Source organism: Malaya genurostris, chromosome 2, assembly GCF_030247185.1.
Source record: "Malaya genurostris strain Urasoe2022 chromosome 2, Malgen_1.1, whole genome shotgun sequence".
Taxonomy (NCBI): domain Eukaryota; kingdom Metazoa; phylum Arthropoda; class Insecta; order Diptera; family Culicidae; genus Malaya; species Malaya genurostris.
In genome coordinates, this window is record NC_080571.1 from 280,786,210 (window position 1) to 280,813,015 (window position 26,806).

At 37.3% G+C, this 26,806-nt stretch overlaps 1 protein-coding gene across 20 annotated transcripts in view; it reads left to right on the top strand.

Moving 5' to 3' along the window:
• LOC131430278 (restin homolog) overlaps positions 1-26,806 on the top strand; it is a 272,670-nt gene that overhangs the window by 146,378 nt on the left and 99,486 nt on the right. For 14 of the 20 annotated variants that reach the window (XM_058595119.1, XM_058595111.1, XM_058595117.1 and 11 more), the window contains 2 exons: positions 17,184-17,297; positions 17,927-17,983. The exons of 5 other annotated variants lie outside the window; for them this stretch is intronic. In XM_058595119.1, coding sequence (XP_058451102.1) covers positions 17,184-17,297; positions 17,927-17,983 — 171 coding nt within the window. The remainder of the gene's footprint in view (positions 1-17,183; positions 17,298-17,926; positions 17,984-26,806) is intronic. One more of the 20 variants, XM_058595118.1, reaches the window with a different exon arrangement.

Genomic DNA, 26,806 nt, shown 5'->3' on the forward strand with positions numbered 1-26,806 from the left:
ACCAAAAATTGTTGTGCTAGTGATGTTCATAAAACTAGTCTTATTTTAGAAAAAAAAATTACTTGTCGAACCCTTTACTAAAAAAACGATCTTAAAAATTTGAAGTCAAATTACAAGAAACACCATTCTTTATTCAAATGAAATTTTGTTCCATCTTTACGATCCCTGTCAACCTTCTATATGTAGTAAGATGGGCATTTTTTAAAGAAATTTATTCTAACAAAAACTGATACTTTTCACTGATATCGAGCAACTAGCAATAGGGTTTTAGGAGAAATTTTTTAACGAATTGGGTTTCATTGGAATCTTGGATGATAATGACTTTCAGTTTAGTTAAGTTTTCGATAAAAAGAAACTGGATAAAAAATTAAGTGTTGACAAGAAATAGTATTTGTTAGAAAATTTTTTCTTGTCTTGCAATGGATAAACAGTTCATAGGGAACATAATCACCTATCTTCGGACAAAATTTGATCAAAATCAAAATAGTTTTTTTTATAAAAATCGAATTTAAATTTTGAAGGTCTATTTTTTCAGTGTAGGGTCAGAAAAAAATTTTTTCATCGCTTTTTTTTCGAACATTTTACTGAATTTGGTAAAAATCACTAGTACAAAATTTTTTGTGGAATTTGTCGTTTTTCTACTACATTAATTTGAAAAAAGAAATTCAAAATGTTTGGTCCATTTGAAAATACAGTCCAGATCAATTTTGGAGAATCAAAGTATGCAAAGTGGCTTTTTGTGACAAAGCCTACACGTCCAGAAAGTTTCATTCAAATCTGAGAAGGTGCTGCTAACATTTGTGAGAATTGGCGCGAAATTCGTCATATGGAGAAAGTATACACTGTGAAAAAATGTGTTTTTATTTTGTTCTGAAAATAAAGCCTAAAGATCAATTTTCTCAAAAATGGTATTATTGATTTTTGTTGTTGTTATTTTTTGATATATTGTAGCTGACAACTGATGAAGTTAATTGCACTATAGCTCCAAATGTAGAAAGAATAGACTAAAAAGTTAAAACTTAAAACCTGACTAAATTTTTGAAAATTGGTCAAAATTTTTTTTTATGATTACTGAGTAGATTTTGTAAAATAACGCAAAATTTTCAATCGAACTTAAAGCTTAAATGAGAAGCAACTTTTTTCTGAGAAGATAGCTCAGGAATGAAAAACTATAACTAATTGGCTGGAAGTGGAACGTTCCCCTAGTTATTTGGAGATTTGTGCCTTGCCGTGGCTTCTCATCAATTTCCTGATGGGAAGGGAAGGATAAAAGGAATATGGAAGGGGATTGTGAAGTGGGTGAGATGAAAAAAAGGACAAAAAATAAAGAAACAAATCGTTCTGCATTCACTCCAGGAAGAACGATGAAGCCCTCTGACTGTAGCTCCTTACCACATTGGGTGAGAAACGATAGAATATCCTTTAATTTAAGCTCCGCATACACAGATTCAACCATGTATGGAGAACCAAAACCCCGGATACGTAGTTGCGTCAATGCGGGACAGTGGCTCTTCAATCTTCAATCTTTGAGTCTTCAATCGAACTTAGAACTTAACTTAGAAGCAACTTTTTTTTCTGAGATAAGATGCTAGCTAATTTTCTACTGCTTTTTTGTAGTAACTTTGTATTATATTAATTTTACATGGTACCCACATGAGTACTCGGAACAACCATTAGTTACGTTTGTTTCGGACCACAATCCATAACATTATTCTCCTACTGCTGAAATTTTTATTTTCTATCTGAGTTTTATATTTGTTTATCTGAATTCGATTCATAAACTGAATCACGCTGAAGGCTGATATTCGCGTCTTCCCAATGTCATTTTATTGGGCGAAGCTCTGGTGTGTTGGAAGGATTCATGTTCATGGGTACCAACTAGACGTTGTAAACGGGTTACCACGGTATGCCATGGCAGTTTTTCCGTGATGGCAAGAAACTAATAAATCATGGCGATCCTAACCCCTATTTTCAATAGATTCCGAAAAAATCGTTTTGAGTCATAGGCCGTTTAATTTTGAATTCAAATTCAACAAGAAATTAGTTGACACTTGAAAACGAAAAAGAAAATAATTTTCTGTTCTACGTTTTTGCAAAAGTGATTCTGAAAGACAATTATTTTAGCTCAGCAAAATTATTTAAAAAATTATACTTAGAAGCAATGGAGGCATTATTTGTGTAATACAATCTGTAAAAAAAAATTTCCCTGTGTATTTTTAAGCGATATAAGAAATCCAGTCGAAGTACCAGATGACAACTTTAAGAAACTGTTACGAAGTGTTAGACTGAAAAGTTTGTTAACAGATTATATCAACCGATTAATGCAATTCCTTTAAAAGATTATAGAACTACAGAATTTTCAAAAATTATTATCGTGTTTTGTGATCTCATCAAATAACAGTCGCACAATTAATTATTGCAACAGACAAGTATCAGTTAGGAGAATTTGTTCGCAAGATCCTGTCAATTGTAACTTTTCCGGGTTAACTACCGTATTTGAAATAGATCCGATTGTTTATAAACACGACTTTTTTTAACAAACTTTTTTATTCATACTTGTATTTGTAATTATCTCTTTATAATTGCATAACCTTTTTTTTTTTTTTTTTATTTAAAAGATGTTTTTATTCAGGCCTATTTGCGTACAAGCTTTACGTGGCCGAATTAGCCGATTTTTTAAATAAACCATGTTTTGAAGTGGATCTCGTTGTCACTCTTTTTCTAGGAGGAGAAGAGCTTCCATTTCCCTCCTGCGAGGGTTGAGGGGCACTTTGTTCGTGGCTCGTCTCGTCCTCCATTGCCGCATCGGTGGTTTTGTTGTTGATTTCCGTCTTCTTTTCGTTTTCCTTGTTGTTCGCAGTCTTGAGCTCGTTGCTAGTTGCTGTAGGAGCGCCTTGTTGTACATTGGTTGCAGTTGTTGGTTGGTTTGATGGTGAAACAGGAGTACTACGCTCACTAGTTTTCGTTGTTGAACGGTTGACCTTGTCTTTGGTTGAAGATGTTCTTTTCGCAGTTTCAGTGCAAGGTTTACCGTAGTGTGCAGGTTGTTCACAAAACTGACATGTAACCAGCTGATTTTCATAGGTAATCAGCGTTTTACACGGATGTGTCCCACCTTGACCACAAATGATGTATGATGGAATTGCCTTACGTAGTTGCATACGTACCACTCGCACGCCATTCCGGATGCCGGGGAAAAAATTCCGCCATACTTCTCTTTCGATGGAAAGAACTTCACCGTATTGCGACATAATTTCCCGAACGCACTGATCGCTGGACTGCGGGGGAAGGTCATGCACGCGTACTTGTATGGCGTTGTCCACCATGTGCACAGGAATTTTGTATTTAATGTTGTCACACTCAACGCTGTGCACCTCGTTGTTAACCGAAGCGAATGCAATTGCATCGCTTTCACGTTTAAACATAATGTACACACAGTTAGACGCCTTGTTGAATTGAATCTCAGTTACATTATTAGCGTCTAGATGCATTCGTTCTTTAAGTAAGATTTCAATTTCATTTGCTGCTGGTCTAACTTTGCAACGCTTGAAATCTATACAAATTGAATTTGGCCTTGTTGGCCAAGTTTCAGGCTTTGTTAAATCGTATTTGACCATTCCGTACACTCTATTGTTCACTGCACTGTATTGTCTTTGTTTCTTTTGCTTCGACCGCAAACGATTTTCGACTTTGTTGGCTGAGATGCGAGCACGAACTGATTGCATAACCTTGAAATGTCTTTCTCTTTACAAAATTGGCCTTGAAGTTATAAGGACCTAGTATCAGAAATTGGGTCCTTATCAAATGAACTTACGAGAAGCTTTGTTCACAATTTGGAAGAACCACTGTAATCTCGAGATATTCGGAAGATTTGGCATTCTCTTCCAACAAGCATCGCTCAACAACGCCCCCCCCCCCCCCCCCCAATCAGAAAACCATTTAAGAATTTTAATAAAATTGTATTCAACAAACATTTCGAGGGATGTATTATTGGATGCTCTTTTGATTCAACGAAATAAAATCTTTTTTGCATCTCCTATAAACGTGCATTCAGAATTTTGGATACTGATCGATTCACAACAGAAAAACTTTCAACAGATTTGAAGCTTGAAGAACGTTCTGTGCACATAAAAGGTTACTTAACTGTCAATATTAATACTTTTTGTGTTGTCTAAGCAGGTCCGTAATTTTTCATCACGACAACGTTGGACCACATAATACGACCTCGGTTAGAAAATATTTCAGTAATAGTGGAATTGGGGAACTCGGCTTCACCCATCCCATACCTCAATAGAACAAATTGCCTATCACTATAAAACATAATTCTTGAGCTTTAAATACGAGATTAAACTTAAAAATAGTGCAATAGAAGTCAAAAGTCTTAGATAACATGACCATACTTTCAATAAAAAAAAATACAACTAGTTTGTCGCAATAATGACTCAAACTTTGCATAAGACAAAAACTGGGAACATACTCTTAGACCAAATTTCAGCACTATAACGGAAATCCACTGCTTGAACTATGTGAGTTTTTAATGATTCCGCGATAAAAGCCAATCACGGCTTTCAATTTGGTGGTCATAACAGAACATTTTTTAGATTTAATGGCATCATGTGCTAATGGTAATGAGGCATGAGGTTAGAACTTGCGTGCAAATTCTAAATTAAATTCTTACGTCGATTCCACGGCAACGTCGTATTATTTTTTCTACTATTTTATTGAGATTATTCAGTAGACAAATACTAGGGTTGTTCTGTTGACAAAGCATTTCAAATAACAGTTATCGGAGATGAGTGTGTCCTGGGTTTATTGGTTTTCTCTTTGTGACATCAATGTACAACTACTAGCATTGACATATTACATCACCGAAGGAAGATTTATGCACTGTCATTAGATGTTATTTATTTGACTTCGTTCAATATATTACCTTGGTAGTATGAAATTGGTAGAACCATTAACCCATGGTGCATCGGAAAAACGGTTATGTGAGTTCAACTCAGCGGTTAAACCAAACAAATACATTCGTTCAACAGTAAGTTAAATTTGTAAAGCATACAGTTTGTTTGAAAATTTTAATCCGTTACCGAGAACGGGTTGAACCGAAACCGAAACTGGTCCTTTGCCTCCTGTTGCCGCAGCTCAGTGCATTCTGATGTATGTACCACTGCTGTACTGTGGCAGTTATCTGGCTTGAAGAGAAATTTTGAAAACTATGCTTTTAATTTCCGGTCTGCATTATTCCGGAACTCTACAGACGATTACTTCTCTTTCAAGATTTCAATTGGCCCGAAGGTAGAAGTACTTTTCTTACCTTTTCCGGAATGTAGTTTAAATTTGTAGTGGGCTTACCTCATTTGATTACACTCGTCAGGAATCTGTACTTACAGTGTAGGTTGAAGGGCAAAGGGAGACCACAGTCAGAAGAGGATAATTGGCCTGCTAGCAACGAAATGGTTGGCACTAGTGATTGTGGTTTGAGCTGAGAATATCTTAGATATGTATCTAACGAGGTGTGAACAAGTTTTGGAATGGTAATTGTGAACTATTTTGGTTTTAATGTTATACTTTGGTCTTTCCAAAAAAATGATTGGGTGAGCATAATTTTGCCATAGTCCGTAGTGATCAATAATTCACATCAATCGATTTGAGGCCTTGTTCATAAACTTCCGACAACTTCTGGTTTGTGGTGGTCGCGCGATGAGTCATCGTTGAGCTTGAATATTGCATAGACTAGTTGAACCATATTTCACACCCACATACCAAACTGGCGAACAACACCCGGAAAGTTCTAACCGCGGTGACAGAAAGAAGTGACTACGGTACTACGGTTGGACGGTTGTCCGGCTGACCCCATTTTGCGTGCGATTCCCGGACTCCTATTATGGTAGAATGAAATTAAAACCCAGACCCCATCTTCGCCGCTCGGGAGACCGTGTCCGAATGAATAGTGGTGTGTGCTGCGTTGGCGCTGCACAATAAGCTCATAATTTATCATGAAAATTATTTACCTTCTAGTAGTTTGACTAAAACTGGCACGGTTAGCCCCGATGATGGGTGTGAGGGAAAACAGAGCTGTGTTGGATTTTGCTAGCTGTTCCAGTGTATTTTTTTGGTCAAGCGAGTGTGAATACGGAACAGATCAGTGGAACGTTTTAGGCAATGCTGTAAATGACTACGCTTGTTAAGATTTTGTAAACACGCAATTTACATAACCAATCGAATCTATCATTGTCACACATGTGGTTTCTGTTCATAAGTTACCATACGGTATTGATTTCAGATTGACTCTGTTCAAAAGCACGATCGCGAATAGAATTTGAGAACTTTGTTTACTTGTAATGTGATAATTCAATATTCATAAATCTAGAACTCGTCGACCATATTTTCCTTTTTCAGAAAAATTTATTACAAATATAGTACGTAAATCATTAATAGTTTTTGTTTATGTTTCATTAGGAAGTCACTTTGAAATTATAATTTGAAGCTTATGGTCATGATGCAAAATAGCTACAAAATGTTACGTTGGGGCTAGTTTCGTTGATACTAGAGAAATGGTTTAACTCAATAGTACTGCTGAGTTCATCATAAATTATAGATATGCTTATATGGAATACAATTTGTCTCAATTTGCGATGTCTGATTTTGGTAAACAATCGATTATACACGGGCAAAATTCCGACTCTAGAAATGAGCAAAATTAGTCATGATTTGGGGGAAAGAGTATATTTTCATGTTATGATAATACACCATGATTAAAAGTTCTCGGATCATGATCCATTTGGACTGATTTCGCTGAAATTTAAGCGTAACGCATTTGACGTTGATGGGTATAACTTCAGGCGTGTTTCTGCTACGATGGTAATCTTTGTAACATAAATTCAGGCGTTATGTTTTAAAATATGAAAATTTTAAATATGAATTAAATGGAACGGTGTGCTAAACGATTTTTTTTTGCGATTTTAACTAATGTCTCAAATGATATACGTTTGAAGAGCCAAACAGTGAAAAGCACGGCAAATTTCTTCTAATCAAAATCATTAACAATTAAAATATTATGTTTTTGAAAAACGACGACGCCTAAAATAACTTGTTCACTTGCGTTAATTGCTTCAGTTTTGATTTTTTGTTTCAGAATTTAATCACTTAAACGAACTCCATGAAAAAACACGAGTGGATCAACCCTCTTAAAAACAAACTCTATGTCGAATTCTTGCAAATACCGCGGAATGATTTTGCTTTTTTTTTCTTCGAAACATCATTTGCAAAATCGTCTTATTTAAAATATTTAGGTGAATCAATACAGCTTGTGTTGTTACATCTATGAAACAAATTTTTCAAAGTGGTTGAAATTTTTTTTCTTATTTTCGTTAGATGGTTCCAAATTCATAGTCGGATTTATTTTTCGGTTTACGCTAGCTCTCGGAATATTATTCTAACAACAGTCACATAAAATATGTTAGAATACATTCAGATATATACATACAAAATGTAACGTGTTTAGTCTCTAATAATGTAAATTTTCGGTTCATTATCTTTACGTAAACATTTTCGGTACTTCTTGCTTTTCGATGTCTGCTTTTTGCCTTAATCTATTAAGCAATCCGTCACATCATTTGAGGCAGAGGGTTTAAAGTGATATCCGGGTAGAAAATTGGAGTTACGAGCTTTGACAGAAATACATTCCTCAAGTAACGTATTTTCGGACCATGATTAATTCTCATGGGAGAAGACTTTTTGCTCATGGTTTCATGAGAAAAAAAAATATTGGCTTCATGATTTTATAATCATGACATCAGTAACGGATTTCTTTCGGAGCCATTGTAGACTAGCTGGCGCACCTTCTTGCGAACGTTCCTTATTAAATTCCGTACAGACTTCTTGGCGAGAAGTTTTGACACTTTTTTCCAATCTTTTTCGAACTGTTGAATGGTTTCGGCTGCCGGGACATGTTTCCTAAGATGTGCCTTCGTTAATGCCCAAAATTCCTCAATTGGTCGAAGTTGTGGGCAATTTGGTGGATTCATGTCTTTTGGGACGAAAGTGACATTTTTGGTAGTATACCACTCTACCGTTGATTTCGAGTAGTGGCAAGAAGCAAGATCTAGCCAGAAGACAACAGGATCCTTGTGGCTTAGAATCATGTGTTGAAGTCGTTTTTGTAAACATTCCTTGATGTATATTTCGCTGTTCATTGAAGCAGTGGTGATGAAGGATTTCGAAATCTTACCGCAGCTACAAATTGCTTGCCAGACCATAGCTTTCTTACCAAATTTATCGACTTCAAACGATGTCTTGGACTGGTTTAACACTTGCCCTTCTCGCACCGTATAATATTGTGGTCCCGGCAAGGATTTGTAATCGAGTTTTACGTAGGTTTCGTCGTCCATGATTATGCAGTTCAAATTTCCAGCAAGAATCGTATTGTTCAGCTTTCGAACTCTCAGCCTGATCGATGCTTCTTGTTTCGGACCACGTTTTGGTTGTTTCTGCTTCTTATAGGTTTGAAGATTCAAACGTTCTTTAGCACGAAGAACATGTGACTTCGAAGTGCCCACTTTTTTGGCCACATCCCGAACTGAAACCTCCTTGTTTTGCTCGAACGCCTTCAGTATACCTTTATCCAACTGAGGGTTAGCAGGACCTTTTTTTCGACCCATTTTCGGTTTATCCTCAAAGTTGTTATCCTCACCGAACTTGCTGATTGCATTTCGCACGGCTTTTTTACTTACTCCTTCCATTTTTGCTATCTTGCTCAGTGACAGTCCGCGTTCTGTGCACCATTTCTACACAATTTTTCGACCTTGTTCTGCTGAAATTCCACGCATTTCGAAACAAACTAATGAAAACGAATAAACAACTGCACAAGTGGTTAGAGAAGAGTGTAAACAACAGGACGCAGCCATAAAAATTGACAGATTCTGAACCATTGTAAAATGGCAGCGGATTTTGGTTGCGTCCATACTTTCTGGGACAGTCTTTAGGGGGAAAGTATTTGTTAACACAACGTCTACTTTTATATTTCAACGAGAAACAGATTTAGGAAAGGACAGCTGAATGAACTTTTTGTTGTTTCATCGAATATTTTTTATAGAGCAATTCCATGCGGAATCGGCTGACTGTTGAGACGACCCCCTTCGATTTGCATGAAACTTTGCATATGTGATCGGTATTGCAAATAAAGTATTTATCACTGGTCTATACATTTTTTTACTCAAGACTAATTTTTGAAAAGAGCGTATATGTTTTTTTAGCAACATTATTTTTAAGCGCCTACAACTCAAAACCTATAGTTTCTACGAAAATATGGCGCAATTGAACATTTAAAAAAAATCTACACTGAAAATAGTGCTTCTAATTTTTCAAAAAATCAAAAATTAAATTATTTTTTCAAAATTCTTAGTTATTCCATCGTTACATATTTTTCATTTTATTCCACAAAAAACGTGAAGTTACAATGAAATCAATGAAAGTTTAAGAAAGTTTGAGAAATGATGTATAAATAACTTTTTAGAAGAAAAAATTTTTGTTGATTTTCGAAAAACTACTGTGAGTACTATGAATTTTTTCACCTACGCTCAATGAAAAAGTTCATAGAGAGCTACTTCCTTATTGCAGCCATTTTCGAGATATATGATATATTCGTTGACATCAAGACGATGCGAGCAGTTCTTTTCGAGATATTACAAAAAAACTAAATCGACGAAAAATCACTGGTTTATAAACATCACATCAAATATTAAAAATATTGATTTATTATTTTTTGCAAATTATATCACCAATATTATACTTTGCAACCTAAACACAGTACTTACTTCACTTTACTTTACTTAAATACAGTGCGCTTATGGAAAACCACACATAATTTATGAAAAATGTGTGTTTTTATAAACCAATGATTTTAATCGATGTTTTTTAAATATCTAAAAAAACTGCTTCAGTTGTCTTGATGTAAAGGAATAACAAAAATAATGAATTTGGTGATGGAGAACCCAGACTAACGTATAAAAAGGGTGTATTCCCATGAAATATACATTTTCTCGATTTCGTTTCTCAGATCTCTCGAAAATTGCTGCATTAAGGAAGTAGCTCTCTATGAACTTTTTCATTAAGGATAGTTTGAAGTTCCTATAAAAATATCGTTTCTTCGGAAAACTTGTTTATAGATCACTTCTCTAACTGCCTTTAAGTTTCATTAGTTTTCTTGTAACTTGACGTTTTTCATGGTATGAAATGGAAATAATCTTACGATGGAATTAATTTAAAATAAAATAATTTTAGTTATGGGTCGCCTGGCGAGCTCTTGATTCACTAATCACGCCTTTGTCCATTAGTTCGTCGTCGCTGTTGCTGCTTTTGTTGTTTTAGAACGGAGCATCGGAGACCCGTAGTGTTATTTGACTCAGCTCGACGAGATCGGAAAATGTATTCAACGAATTTTTTCGCGCTCAACTTTCTCGAAGACTGCTGAATCGATTTCAACAAACTTAGGCTCGTTTGAAAGCTGCTATTGGGTAATCGATCAAGTTCGAAGACCAAAATTAAAAATATGTCCAACATTTCATGTTTTGGAGGTATAATCGTACAAGTGACGTAATCGACATTTTTTTTCTATCCGTATAATTATTTCAGATCCAATGTATTATTGCTGATACGTTTGGTCTGAGAAATGTTGCCTAATATGTGACATAAACGCTGAAACATGCTTTTATGAGCTATCCGAATTAATTTGAATAAATTGGTTTTAAAAATTAGTCTAAATTTGTGTCAGAAATTATCTCGATAAAAAAGTATTACAATGAGACTGTGTCGATGAAAGAGAAAGGCATTATCACACCTCTAGGTAGATTAAGAAGAGGTTTTCTGTATAACTTTCGTCTTTATTATTTTTCAGAATGTTAATGTCTTGTTTAATCGTAACAGACGCACGTTGTTGTAGTATTTCATTCTTGTCAAGTGTTGTCTAAGAAGTGTTGTGGTTGATTGGAACCGACAAAGAAAAATATTTGATGTCCTTGGCTGCAAGTGTTTTTTTGTCCGATTTGTCCGAGGCTTGCCGAAGTGGGTAGATTTTTATGGTATTGATTTGATTTTGTCGCTTGCTAAATTCAAGTAAGAACGAATAGATCTCCCCAGACGCAAACGTTATTCTACCGAATAGGTCATTTCGTCGACAGTATTATTCCATCGGAAGCACCATTCCACCGAATAGATTAACTAACTGAAACTGTCGTACAGAACATTTATGTAGTTTTATTTTCAAATATGGGACATTTGTCAAAAAACAAGCTCACATTTTAAAATCGGTTTACTTTTTTTCCATCTTCTATATAATAAATAAATTTCTGATAAAAAATTCAACGTGACTATATTTTTTAAAAGTTTTGATGAACTTTGGTTCAAATGCAAAAGCAACTTGCGTTTGAAATTGATCGTCTCCAGTACTATGAATCGGATCAATTCTTTTTTTTGCGCAACGTTCTTAGTTATAAGAGCTTACTAAATAGCTATTAGGATAATTTTTATTTTGTTTGCTAATTTATTATAATAATTCAATTGTTTCAACAATATTTTTACATTGATACTCCCGACGAAAAAAAAATGAAAATAAAGCATAACGCGCTTGTCGCGCGCTCTTATTGGAAACTTGGACTGAAAAGACCCGGGCCTTACAAAGAGAGATGGTTCAAAATTGACTTAATTTATCAACGTAATCTTCATCAAGAGGCCTCAGTTTCAGCGATAACCTCTTCATTCGTGCGAAATTTCTTACCGGTGAGCATTTTTTCAGGTCTGCGAACAGCCAGTAGTCGTTGGGAGCCAAATCTGGCGAACACAGTGGATGTAAGAGTAATTTGAAGTTCAATTCATGTAGTTTTACCATTGTTTTGATTGACTTGTGACACGGTGCGTTGTCTTGATGAAACAACAATTTTTTCTTTGTCATCTGCGGTGGGTTCGTTGCAATTTTGGCCTTCAAGCGCTCCAATAACGCTATATAAAATTCACTGTTAATGGTATTTCCTTTCCCAAGATAGTAGATAAATATTACATCACGCACATCCCAAAATACCGAGGCCATAACTTTTCCAGCCGATTGTCGTGCTTTCGCGCGCTTTGGACGAGGTTCACCAGTTGCTGTCCATGTAGATGGCGATCGTTGCAATTCCGGAGTGAAATGATGAATCCATGTTTCATCCAATGTCACGTATCGACACCAGTTTTTGGTCAACATTGAGCAAACGCGGAACCCATTTTGAGCAGAGCTTTCTTATAGTCAAATACTCATGAAATATAAAGCCAACACACTCTTTTGATATTTTTACGATGTCAGCTAACTCACGCATCTTCATTTTTCGATCACCCAAAACGATTTTGAAGTTTTTTTTTTATGTTTGCTGGTGTTACCGCCTCATTTGGACGTCCACTACGTTTTGCATCATCGGTGTTTCTATGACCATGTTTGAAGTCAGTAAATCAACGTTTTATTGTTGTTTCTGATGTAGTGGAGTCTTCTTAACACTTTTCAAGCCATTGCTTCACTTGAAGGGTATTTTTTAACCATCAAGAAGCAGTGTAAAAATGAAAATAACACAAAATTGGTTTTGATCCATTGTTCTGAAAATAACAAAATTAGTGCCACTCTTAGTACAATAACTCACAAACTAATGAATAGAATATCATGGGAATTTAACAGCTGTCTTTTAAAGGCTAGTATTAACTGAAAAACCTGTTTTAATCCACCTAGTGGTGTAATGATGCCTTTCTCATGTACATATAATATTGTGGTATTCTATTCAAAAAAATTCTCTTCGAGTTTCAAAAGAAACCAAGAGATTGTTTATGCATAACATACAGAATAAAACATTGCTTTGATTGCGTAAGCCATCCTTAAGAAAACGAAATGGGTTCACTATTATATGCACTTTCCGGAATCCGGAACCGGATACCGGAAACCAGGATAGCCGGAAACAGTTTGTTTAGTTGTCTACCGATAATGACTATCGATTTGTGTAGATTTGAGACCAGTTTAGAAAAATTTTTACGTTTTTTGTTTCGCCAGTTTAAGTGACGATGTACAATATTGAACACACTTTACCCTATAATGCCGGAACCGGAAGTCGGATCCGGATGAAATTCAGGAATTCCGTATGGGACCGAAAGACCTTTCATTTGAATCTAAGTTTGTGGAAATCGGTCAAACCATCGCTGAGAAAAGTGAGTGAGATCCATTTTGGTATATATGACCACTATTTCCGGTACTTCCGGAACCGGATACCGGGAACCAGGGTAGCCGGAATCGGTTTGTTTAGTTGCCTACTGATAATGACTATCGATTTGTGTAGTTTTGAGACCAGTTTAGAAAATTTTTAACGTTTTTTGTTTCGCCGGTTTAAGTGACGGTGTACAATATTGAACACACTTTACCCTATAATTCCGGAACCGGAAGTCGGATCCGGATGATATTCAGGAATTCCGTATGGGACCGGAAGACCTTTCATTTGAATCAAAGTTTGTGGAAATCGGTCAAACCATCGCTGAGAAAAGTGAGTGAGATCCATTTTGGTATATATGACCACTATTTCCGGTACTTCCGGAACCGGATACCGGGAACCAGGATAGCCGGAATCGGTTTGTTTAGTTGCCTACTAATAATGACTATCGATTTGTGTAGTTTTGAGACCAGTTTAGAAATTTTTTTACGTTTTTTGTTTCGCCGGTTTAAGTGACGGTGTACAATATTGAACACACTTTACCCTATAATTCCGGAACCGGAAGTCGGATCCGGATGAAATTCAGGAATTCTGTATGGGACCGGAAGACCTTTCATTTGAATCTAAGTTTGTGGAAATCGGTCAAACTATCGGCGAGAAAAGTGAGTGAGATCCATTTTGGTATATATGACCACTATTTCCGGTACTTCCGGAACCGGATACCGGGAACCAGGATAGCCGGAGTCGGTTTGTTTAGTTGCCTACTAATAATGACTATCGATTTGTGTAGTTTTGAGACAAGTTTAGAAAGTTTTTTACGTTTTTTGTTTCGCCGGTTTAAGTGACGGTGTACAATATTGAACACACTTTACCCTATAATTCCGGAACCGGAAGTCGGATCCGGATGAAATTCAGGAATTCCGTATGGGACCGGAAGACCTTTCATTTGAATCTAAGTTTGTGGAAATCGGTCAAACCATCGCTGAGAAAAGTGAGTGAGATCCATTTTGGTATATATGACCACTGTTTCCGGTACTTCCGGAACCGGATACCGGGAACCAGGATAGCCGGAATCGGTTTGTTTAATTGCCTACTAATAATGACTATCGATTTGTGTAGTTTTGAGACCAGTTTAGAAATTTTTTTACGTTTTTTGTTTCGCCGGTTTAAGTGACGGTGTACAATATTGAACACACTTTACCCTATAATTCCGGAACCGGAAGTCGGATCCGGATGATATTCAGGAATTCCGTATGGGACCGGAAGACCTTTCATTTGAATCAAAGTTTGTGGAAATCGGTCAAACCATCGCTGAGAAAAGTGAGTGAGATCCATTTTAATGTATATGACCACTATTTCCGGTACTTCCGGAACCGGATACCGGGAACCAGGATAGCCGGAATCGGTTTGTTTAGTTGCCTACTAATAATGACTATCGATTTGTTTAGTTTTGAGACCAGTTTAGAAATTTTTTTACGTGTTTTGTTTCGCCGGTTTAAGTGACGGTGTACAATATTGAACACACTTTACTCTATAATTCCGGAACCGGAAGTCGGATCCGGATGAAATTCAGGAATTCCGTGGGACCGGAAGACCTTTCATTTGAATCAAAGTTTGTGGAAATCGGTCAAACCATCGCTGAGAAAATTGAGTGAGATCCATTTTGGTATATATGACCACTATTTCCGGTACTTCTGGAAAAGATACCGGGAACCAGGATAGCCGGAATCGGTTTGTTTAGTTGCCTACTGATAATGACTATCGATTTGTGTAGTTTTGAGACCAGTTTAGAAATTTTTTTACGTTTTTTGTTTCGCCGGTTTAAGTGACGGTGTACAATATTGAACACACTTTACCCTATAATTCCGGAACCGGAAGTCGGATCCGGATGAAATTCAGGAATTCCGTATGGGACCACGAGACCTTTCATTTGAATCCTAGTTTGTCAAAATCGGTTCAGCCATCTCCGAGAAAACCTAGTGAGATTATTTGACACATACACACACACATACACACACACACACACACACACACACACACACACACACACACACACACACACACACACACACACACACACACACACACACACACACACACACACACACACACACACACACACACACACACACACACACAGACATTGCTCAGCTCGATGAACTGAGTCGAATTGTATATGACACTTGGCCCTCCGGGCCAATTTTCACTGGTCAGTTTTTCAAGTGATTGCATAACCTTTCTATATGAGAAAGGCAAAAAGCTGATTGCAATAAAACTATCGCTATCTATGTGTTAGGCCCGGAACTTTTCAGCCCATGTGTTAATATTGTTTAAACCATCGAATTATTCCGCCTCCGGCTTGCGATTTTGCTTCAATACTGTGCTGATTGTCAGAAAAATTTATTTTCGCCAATTCGGTGTGTGAGTAGATCGGATTTTCGCGATGCGCGCGCAAAATTTTTGCATGTTACTCTTCTAGCTTTAATGTCGAATAGCTGCATAAGGGCTGACTGAAAGTAAATTGGTACGCTCAAAAGTACTTGTCAACAGGTTTGAAAAGCCCAGATATGACTGCTTTACAGTACTTATATTGAAATTTACATTTCTCCAGTTCGAACGAAATCTCGAACCTTCCTCTCATTGCATGCCATCAGCACTGGAAACGGACACAGAAGCAGCGCTTTTTTATATTTTGCCATGCATTTGATGGATGTCCTTGACTGCCCTGACGGTCTGTCATAGTCACTGTTTTGATATTGCCTAGCATTTTACGATTAGTCGAAATTCCGACCAATTTGGAGAATTTAGCTTGGGAACAAAATCGATCTTGTTTGGCAGCACATCTCTCCAGAGCTACCGTTGAGTAGTGGTAGCTAGCCAAATCGTACGAAAAGAATATTTTGCCTCTATGTTTGCAGATGAACGGATATACACGCTTTTTAAGGCATTCTCCGATGTAAACTTGAGATATCATCGTCAAGGATGTGACGAATGGTTCCGTTTTCAGGCAACAATTTCAAATCGCTTATCAAGTCATGATCTTCTTCGCGAACTTGTCGGTAAACACTAACTAGCTTGAATCTTCCCGGCACATCCTTACGTACAGTCGCGATGAAAAGCTTGTGACCGGGAAGCTGCTTAAAGTCGAGCTCGACGTTTGTTTCGTCATCAACCGAAGTGAAGCGCTTGTGTTTCGCCAAAAACACGGTCGTACAAGGTTTGACAGAATTCCACTGCGAAATGCTTTTGATTCACAATACTACTATTATTCGTATTATTCTACTATTCTATTATTATAAGAATATTTTTTGAAGTAGTATTTTTACTTTTAAAAAATCTCCAATTATCACATCGAAATGGGAACTTTGATTCTCAATAAATACTATACCGCTATATTATTTTTTTTGAAATGTCAAATGTAATTTATTTATAGGTACTTCATTCCATTCATTCACCACTGCATCATTTTCAGATCCCGTTCATAGTTTAAAGTTACCGCATCCACTTAGTGTTAAGAATTTGCATGTTTTCTGGTTTTCTTATACTGTGTGTGTTTTATTTTTTTCCTTCCTATTTTCTTTCTCTGTTTTTTAAATGTTGTGCATGCCTTTGAATGATCACCACACCATGTATGTAAACAAACAAACACCAAACTCCTTCCCAAACCACAAACAACCGTTGCACGGATCGGCTGGACCAAATTCTGCACTCTGCTGGGATGACACATGGCGCCCGTCTCGTTGTCCACGGTGTTGGATTTCGGTACCGTAAAACCGCCGGCCGAACGACGGATATCGGTTTCAATCAATCAATTACGTGCCGTCCGGCTGAACGATGACCACCAACGCATCGACGCGTTTGATGGCGCGTGTTGCGAACCAAAAACGAAATAATAACAAAACGACCCAACTGTCGTGACTGGCCGGGTGACGGATTATTATTGCGTCGTACGGTGTGCGACCCCGTCAGACGTTGACGAAGAAAGCGAAACCGATCTGGTGATCGAACGAAAATCGAGATGCTCGAAATCACCGGACTCTGGATTCCGGAGCAACCGGACCTCTCAGGACCGCAAGACGTCAAGTAAGTGGAGGAGCATGGGTAGTTTTTTTTTGTTTTCGGCTCCGAGGGATCACTTTTGCACTGCTTAGCTTTGAGTTGTAGTTTTGATTGATCTGTTTTTTTCTCCAATGACTTCCAAAATAGTTGCATATCTTAAATTGAAAATATTTTAATTGCGAAAATATAAACACTTGAAACTAATGTTCCAAGCAGTCAAGGTTGAAGTGATCCCTCGTGAGAAATTCTCACATGTGTTCAAATTTCTATGTAGTTGTAAAATCTTGAGTAGTAATTTGTATTGTGTTTTTCCTTTCTTTTTTTCCCCGAACCTGTATATTTATTGCACGCCATTACCCTCCTACGTGTGATTTGCACCTTGTTTGTTTGTTGGTTGGGCTTTCTGTGTGTGCTTCGAACGTATTGTGTTGCCAAAACGAAATGTGCAAACATTCTCACGTAAAACACAACAACCTCGCCCATGACCTGTGCACGTGTGTTTGCATCCCGACCCGGTATAAATCATCATGATCATCATCCCGCTTCATTGTACACAATGTGACGTAATTTGTTACCCATCTTCGCACCTCGCTCCTTCAATCCGGCTCCGAAACAATTCTGCATGCATCCTTGTGACCCAACAACCTTTGAAGGCACTTCTACCGGTTCGGATCTCTACTGGGAAGCAACCGGACGACGCAGAAGCTCAGGTAATTTTACGATGCACTTAATACTGCAGCCCATTTTACATGCATTACATCCTTTATGGTACGGTGCAGCTTTATGTATGTACGTAGTGTAACAGGTATAATACTACCAGTGGCCAACGAAATTTCACTCTCAGCTTTACAGTAGGCACCCTTTTTCCTGCACTTGAAAGCGTTTTACTTTTCCGCTCATAAAAAGTCTACTATACGTGTTCATAGGGCCTCCAGCAGGTAAGTGATGAGAGCACCGGAAGGAAGCTATTGGAATGAGCTTTTGACTGTCGGTACCTGTTGTCCTTGCACCGTTGAACGGACCGTTTTGTTCAAAGTCGGCCGTTGTAAATTTTGCACCTTTACGACGGCCAAAGTGCCGTGTTGACAGCGCTTGGAAAATGTCATAGTAAGATAAGCCGTCGCTATTCGCTTTAACCGTTTTACATCACACGACACGTGGACCATAGCCGAGAGCATAATAACAGCAGGATGTGGGTGGTTTTTTGATTGTGCCGATTAAAAGGAATAAAATATGTGTGAATTATTCATTGAAAATTGTTATTTTAGTATGGTGGGAGTATTTCGGAAATCAAAATGTTTTGTCACATGCTTCGGCTTCACTTAATGCGAAATCAGCTCGAAATTAATTCAAAATTGAAAAGCTTACTTGAATTTTGAACCTTTTTTCGGAGTTTCCAATTACTTAATTTTTTCGTGTCACAATTTTTCGAAAAAATGAAAATATTGAGTCTAGAAGCAGGTTTACAGTATTCCATCCATGTTTTGTATTGGAAGCTTAAACTTACGTCAGTAAATAAGCTATCCACACATTTTTCTTTCAAATTATGATAAAAAAAGACATTTTATTCAAACTAAAAATTGATCCTTTATTGTACAAGTTAAACTTGAGCATAATGAAAAGCGGATGAAATTTATGTTATTCCTTCACGAATTTTCGAACTTTTGATCGAATGCTCTTCATCAAGTTCCGGACAAGTGTTGCATCGCCTTTTTGGGCGCTTGAGCCCAAATTTTTTTGAACTCCTGCATGTTCCCAGGTACCTTACCAGTCTTCTGGAAGACTCTCTTCACGATTGCCCAGTAACTTTCGATAGGTCGAAGCTGAGGGCAATTTGCTGGATTGATATTTTTCTCAACGAAATTCATACCCGTTTCCGCAAGCCAATTGAAAGTGGTTTTGGCATAGTGAGCCGACGCTAAATCCGGCCAAAACAGTGAAGATGTACTATGCTTTTTATATAAAGGCAGCAATCTCTTCTGGAGACACTCAGATCGATAGATTTCTGCATTTATAGTTCCGGTAGTGTAAAATATGGATGACTTCAAACCACAGGAACACATTGCTTGCCATACTAGTACCTTTCGACTGAATTTCGAATTTTCGAATACAATTTCCGGGCCCTTGTTGCTGCTCGCTTCTTCTGTTTTACACTTTGTTTCGAGATTTTCTGCTTCTTGTAGATCTTCAGGTGATTTCGCCTCTTGATACGCTGGATCATTCCGACACTCGTTCCTGCTGTTTTTGGCTAAATCACGTATTGACATTGATTTGTTCTTCATGATTAGAGATACCACTTTCTGATCCAGTTTCGGGTTGGAAGAACCGAGTTTTCTGTCTCTTCCTGGTAGCTCATCCAAAGAATAGTGTTCTTCAAACGTATTAATGATGGTTTTAACACTGGCATAATGAATTCCAAACCGCTTCGCCAATTTTTGCATAGTAATACCCTTCTCACTTAGTCATGTGTCCAGAAATTTAATTTTCTCTTCCTTTTCAATACGCGACATTTCGAAAACGCAGAATTTCAACCGCACAAACAAGTAAACGAACGAAAGGTGACAGCCGAACGCACAGCATGCTGTGGTCTGAGCTTAAAAACCATTACAAATACATGCGTACAACACAAATGTATGTTGATAGCTTATTTTCGATATTTGTACATTCATAATGATGTTGAAATCAAGCACACGGAATGGTATCCATTAATGTTATCATGATTAAAGGGTCACGGAACCAATTATTTTACACTTTCTTGAAATCATGACAAATATTCATGATTTTATGATCAAAATGATTCATCGTGGTTAGAATATACGTTATTTATTGTTATTTGGATTCTCGTAGTCCCAAATTTCTTTCCGGAAATCACTTTGATATCCTTCTGAATTAAGTGATAAATTGTGAAAGAAAAAGCAATTATATTATTGGAATACAACTACTGATAAGCCAGGAATTAGAACTAATTGGCTCAAGTACAATACAGAATAAAAAAACTTGGAAGGGAAATGTGAAGTGAGTGAGGTGGGAAAGCAGCATAAACCGTAAAGAAATAAATCGTTCTGCATCGACCAATGGATGCAGAATGATCTGCAGGTACCAAAATGAACTTTAAATAAAACCTCCAATCACCGAGAGGATTTATAGATTTTTCAAAAGCGACACCATTCTGCTTTCCTGGAAGAATGTAGAACGATTCGCAATATGTATGAACAGAAGGCAATTCAGCACCCCATAAAGGATGCCAAACAATCTGCTAAAACCTCCTCTGACTATTGCTCCTTACCATATTGGGTGATAAACAATAGAATATTTTTCAATTTTAGCTCACCATACACAGATTCAACCATCTATGGAGAACCAAAAACCTGGATACGTAGTTGCGTCAATGCGGGACACTTACACATCAGATGCTAAGAAAGCATGCAATCGTCATGGTTGTCACGGTTGTGTTTGCAGTGTTCAGTCAGAGTTCTGATCAGAATACTGTAATGATGCTTGGAAAATGCAATAGACATTTTAACATTTTCATATTTCAATCTGGTAAAAATGTTGTTGTCTGAGCGCAAGTTAGCAAGCTGTGCCAGTAGCTGGCATGTATGGATGCTGGACCTTTCATTCGTGGTACCAGCTCTAGCCAACTCGTCCGAGATAGTTGATGACTGACAATTTCCTGCATCCGAATTTCTAACGGCGGGTTAGAGTCTCGCAGGATAAAAATGCAATAGTTACATCATCCCGCATTTGAAACTCAGATAGTTGAGTGAATTACGTAGCCATCTGAACAAGCCTTACGAAATGCCTTTTGCTTTGCAGAACCAACAAACGACTCATAATCGTCAGTTTGCAGAAGATATAAGAAAGATTATGTGAGACAGAGTTTTAAGCTTTGCAAGGGCAGAACCCACAAATGTTCCGTTTACGACTGCCTTTTTTAGGCTCCTGCAGTCATTCAGTCAACGGTACGGAAATACGCCTTCACTTGCGAGCTCCCGTTTTAGTAGCCTTTTACGACATGGGACAGGAAACAAGTGAATCAATTCTTGGTTGAAATAATTCCGCCTGGTGCCACACGGCTTACCTCCCATCGGGACAGGTGGATCGGAGTGTTATTCTCAGCCAGTTGAGAACCGCTACCGACACTACACGGCTATCTAGGTTGCCCAGAAAGAGAAGTTGAAATTGAAGATCAATTTCCATTGGTGGCCGAGCAGCCGGTCAAGGACTATTAACTTGGTTCTCAGAAATATTCATTTTATAATTATCAATTACACACCTATAAAAAACAAGTCGTGAAAATTTACGTCTGCCAAGACTGACATATCCGATCGTCAAAAATCACATCTAACACATATTTAATGCATTCTGACATATTTTTAAGTGATGAAACATGTAAATTTTTACGTCTGTTTGAAAAGCTGAGTATGTAGGGCACATATGTGAATCATTCTTGTGAAATACAGTCATTGTAATTTTCAATAGACAATAGTTTTAATAAAAAATGTTACTAGTTTTTCTTAGATAAAACATCAAATTCTAAAGGAAAAAGTGTTGAAATTGGCTTCCGTTTCCATTAATTTTAAGCAACTTATAAAGAAATAGGCGATTTTTTATTTAACATTTATTTGTACTGAACTTTCAAAACAGGCGTCTGTGTTTTTGAACCATTCTAACGCAAAACCATAAGTCTACAGGCAAACTAATAAAATACGGAGCTATGAAGAGAAAGAGTTTTCCGAAAAATATTCTAACAAGTTGAGATGGCTCGGCTGCCCAAAGCCGCCTTGGCAACGCCAGCTGAGTTGACAACCGATCCACCGTCGCAAATGGCGGGTTCTTGCATACAAACCTGTATCGGCCTTGTTTGAAAGTTCTACTCAGAGCCAAGGGAGGTTTCAAAACAGGTGGGTGGTTTAAGAGGGGGTGTGGATTCAAGGGAGGGAGGGAATTTCAAAAGATGGGGAAGGTGCAAAAATTGGAAAGAAAAGTCAAGTTACTTGCACTTTTATGTAATAAGTACTCTATCGTTCATGGAATTTTTGGTCGTTCACCGGTGGGAGCAACTCAAAGTTAGATTTCTTTGTCTTAGTTAGGTCCGAACGAGGTCGGACTGCACACGAACAAAAACGCATGCTCGTGGCATTTCACGTGAATTAGTCATACTATTCCTGTTGAAAGCAAAAAGTTTCAGGGTTATTAACTTTCCCTTTTTGAAAATATGGTTCGGGAACCACACCTATAGTAACTTTTTCTTCCGGCAGATGAATTCATATTTACTGTACGTTTATGCTAGAGATATGCTACACTAGGTTTTATGATTAAAAATTTGATATCAACTGAAATGTTGAAAATGACTTGAAGTAACAAACAAAAACGACTTAGTATGTAAGCAAAGTTCGAAACCTAAGAAGAAAAACTATAAGTTGTATCTTTTGCATTGTATCAAAAAATGTTCTAAAAGACAAAAAATTTCTAAATAAAGAATACATTTAATGGTAAAAAATGATATGCTACACTATCCAAAATCGATCAGAGTAATGTCAACCCATATCTACACCCCGAAAAAAATTGAATAATACAGGTGACTTAATTCCTCATACGATGTAATTCATAAAGACCTAATCTGTCAAACGACGAAAAATTTCATTTGTAATGACTTAATGTTGACTTAATTAGCTTGAATTTTACTGGTTTCGACTGTAACATGCATTCTACTAGCAGGTGTGACTGTATGCATTTGAATGCAGCTTTTACCAGCCTAGCAGATGCATGCTTATGTGGCTCAGTCGTTTAACAGACGTACTTGCGATCCAATGATTCTCGGTTCAAGACGCGGCGCTCTCAGTATTATTTTTTTTTATTTCAATGAATTTCATGTCATGGAGTTTTAGACACAATATTAAATGTTCTTCGACGCAAATTTGCGTGAACTGCGACGCTCCATTTATGTGCATCTAATTAGATGTAAAATTTTTTAAGTGTGTAGCACTTGTCAAATAACAACTAAAAGACACCAAATTCAATGGCTTATAAAAGCATATAGAACTCTTATCAGGAAGATTTTCTTGATTTTTTCAAATTTTTAAACCCCAGGAGTTGCAAAGACTCGAAGGTCGAGATTCGTTTTACACCAAAAAAGCAAAATCCAAGATATTCCATTTTTGTTCTTGCAGCCATTCAATAATCGGTACGAAAATACACCTTGACGTGAGAGCTCTTATTTTGTATTGAAGCAGGGAATAGGAAATCAGTTTATCATTTCATAGACACAACTGTGATGCTACACGGATTACATACCACCGGGACAGTTAGACCGTAGTGTTACTATTAGCCAGCCAGGAACCGTTAACGACTCTATATGGCTCTCTAGGCTGCTCGAAAAAGGAAGTTGATATTAAAGGTGAAGCCAGACATTAAAGGTGGCCAAACATTATTCTAATCAAGGGTGGCTTTTATCGTATCAAAGAACGTTCACTAGCAACTCTTCACACGATTGAATCAGTGCCATCAATGAGAGACGGATACCACCACAGCAACAAAAAACCGGCATGGTTCATTTAACATAGAATGGACACCAGTGCGAGAGCGAATTTCTCTCGATGATCTGTATGAGAATTAAAGGTTAGCTCGCTGCTGTGGGGATTCTCTCTGAAGCAACAAACGGTCGCTTATTCTCGTTTCGCGATCCGATTCTGTATGGGCAGTGGATAATTGCGATAGAATCATTTTATTATTGCCGCTTCTTCTAACTATGTGCTTATAACCTTTGTATAATTTGTGTCTATGAAAATGTATGTTAATGCTCCACACAAGGGTTTTGAAATATTGCAACCTAGTATGAGAATCATCAAGTTGAATCATCGATTCGATTTTCTGCGATAATTGTCAACTTGCGATTATCTCTTGGAAAATTCCACACAGCAACGATCATTATCAGACTAAATTTTTTTTAAGCGCGTGAAATACTCAGAGTATGAAGTGGAGCGAAGAAATATAGAAAAATTCTCTCGCGGGGAGACACGATTTCTTGTAGCATCTTCTACCGGATTGAAAATGTTGTATGCAATATAGATAGCAATATAGCAGCTTCAGTCAAATTTTCAGCAATCACCAACACTGATTCTAATGCTTATTTGCTTAAAGTAGACGGCCTAGTTCCGCAGTGGAATGTAGTATCCTAATTTTGTTACTTTGCTAATGTTAGTTCATATAACAATTGTTTTCTATGTCGAGTAAATTCCATACCTTTTTCCTGCACAGTTCGAGAAATTCTTGTGATTTTACATCTTATCAGATGCACATAAATGGAACGCCATATTTCACACAAATTTATATTCAAGAACATGAAAAATTGTGTGATTTGAAAATTACATGGCTTTAAAACGAAAGGAATAAAAATCAAAAGATCGACATCAACAACGCGACTTGAACCGAAAAACATTAGATCACAAAGCACACCAGTTAATCGACTGAGTCATAGAAGCACATATCTGCTTGGCTGGTAAATCGTGCATATAATCGTGAGTCTGTGAATGATGATGAGAGAAGCGGTTTAGATTTAGAAAACCGACGAAAACATCAACAAAATCAATAATCAATATCATGAATTCCTTTCACAAGACCAGACGGTCAACAAAGACTATTATTTGGGCGTTATGAGACCAGACAAAAAAAAAACAGATTTATGAGGAAACAACTCTTGGATCTTGCAGCACGATCACGCACCGTCACAAAATGCCATCGTTATCCGTGAACATTTGGCTAACAACGAAACGAATACCATTCATGAACCACCGAATTCACCTGATTTGACTCCCTGTGACTTTTTCCTATTCGGTCGACTCAAGAAGCTACTCCGTGGGATGCGTTTCAGCACCCGAGAGATGAGATTATGGAAAAACGCAGATGGCCCCTTAACCTAGAGCTGAAGATCCATGGACAGATTATGAACCAGAATGAATTTTAGTTCGAACACCATGATTCAGAATTCAGGTCCGGAATTTATGTTCGGAATACTGTTAAAGAACTCAGGTCCGAAATTTCAAACCTGAGTTCCAGACTTGAATTCTAAAACTGAATTCTAGACCTTCATTTTGAAACTGTTTTCGAGAACTGGATCAGAATTCTAATACTACGTTCTGGATCAGACTAGAATGAATGAAACGGAAAAACGTATCGCCCTTTGACATGATAAATTTTGAATAGGCACCCTTAATTAAGTAAGACTTGTTCACACCAACCTGTACACAACTCTTCTGTTGCGACAGTCAGCAACGCGTCAAAATTTAGCTCGTGCATCTTAAAAATTCGAACTACTCGCACTGTGGCTAAATCAACTTTAACCACCACAAATAAACTGTTTGGAGAATGTTTATCGACAGCCAGAGAAACTAAATCTGTAGAAACACGAAAGTTGAAGGCTGTGAAAACGTCCGAAAAAGCGATCATTTGTTTCAACTGGTTCTTCAACCTATCCATCCTAGTGCCGGTAGTGTAGTCTTCAACTGAGCCATCGAGCTAAAAAAACGAGCCGGACTAACGACTTACAAATCGTGACGTTGAGCGAAGCAGGTCGACCAAAGTACGATCATGGAAGACATAGATAAAAATACTAATATTTGATTGCATTGTACAGGATGATAAAACCTACGTCAAGACAGACTTCTTTTGGCTGAATTTGGCATCTGGTCGCTACGGAAAAAAAGGCCTCGCGTATAACGTCCAGATGGTGTCCAAAAAGCTGAACACTTCCACCAGAGTTGTGCTCAAAAAGAAAATATTTGGCCATCGTCAAGCGATCATGTGAATATACTTTTTTTGTTTGGTATAAAAATTAAACATGAAAATGATAAATGATTTTTTACTAAAAAATTTAAACCCTGGACCACACACATTTCTGTTTGATCAATTTTTGATCGTCACACTTTTCAACTATCTTTTAAAAGGAAAGTCAACAAAACGAGGCTTCAGTACAAAGTTTTGTTACTTCCAAATATTACTGCAGATTCGTGTTTCGGGGGAAAGATGAGAATCAAACACAAAACACACGCAATTACATTGTAATGAATTTAAGGAATAAGTTGTTAACATAACCTCAACATACAAAGTTGTGAAGCCACTGTTGAAAATTCGAAACCACACAGGAACGAAGTCGACACCACTGCCATAAACCGCTAACCGTAATTGATACTGGTTCTGTTTGTTGTTGCTCAAACTAGTGTACAAACTGACATTTAGTTCCATTCAACATGTGATACCATCTCCGAAACCTATACCGGTTGGTTCATCAGTTCTTTGTAGTAAGGTAAACAATTCGATTTCTCGCTAATAAAAATCGCTTACGTGTGTAGAGATCCGTGGTCGGTGTCATGTGAACGCTTGTTGAGATGTTTACTTGTGCGGCGCATCGGTGAAAGCAAAATATTTATCATCCAATCCGCTGACACACAAACTCATACTGTAATCTGTTTAAACATACGACTAGAAAAAAACTATCTTGCCATAGTGACATCATATTGTCTTGTTTGCTTCCA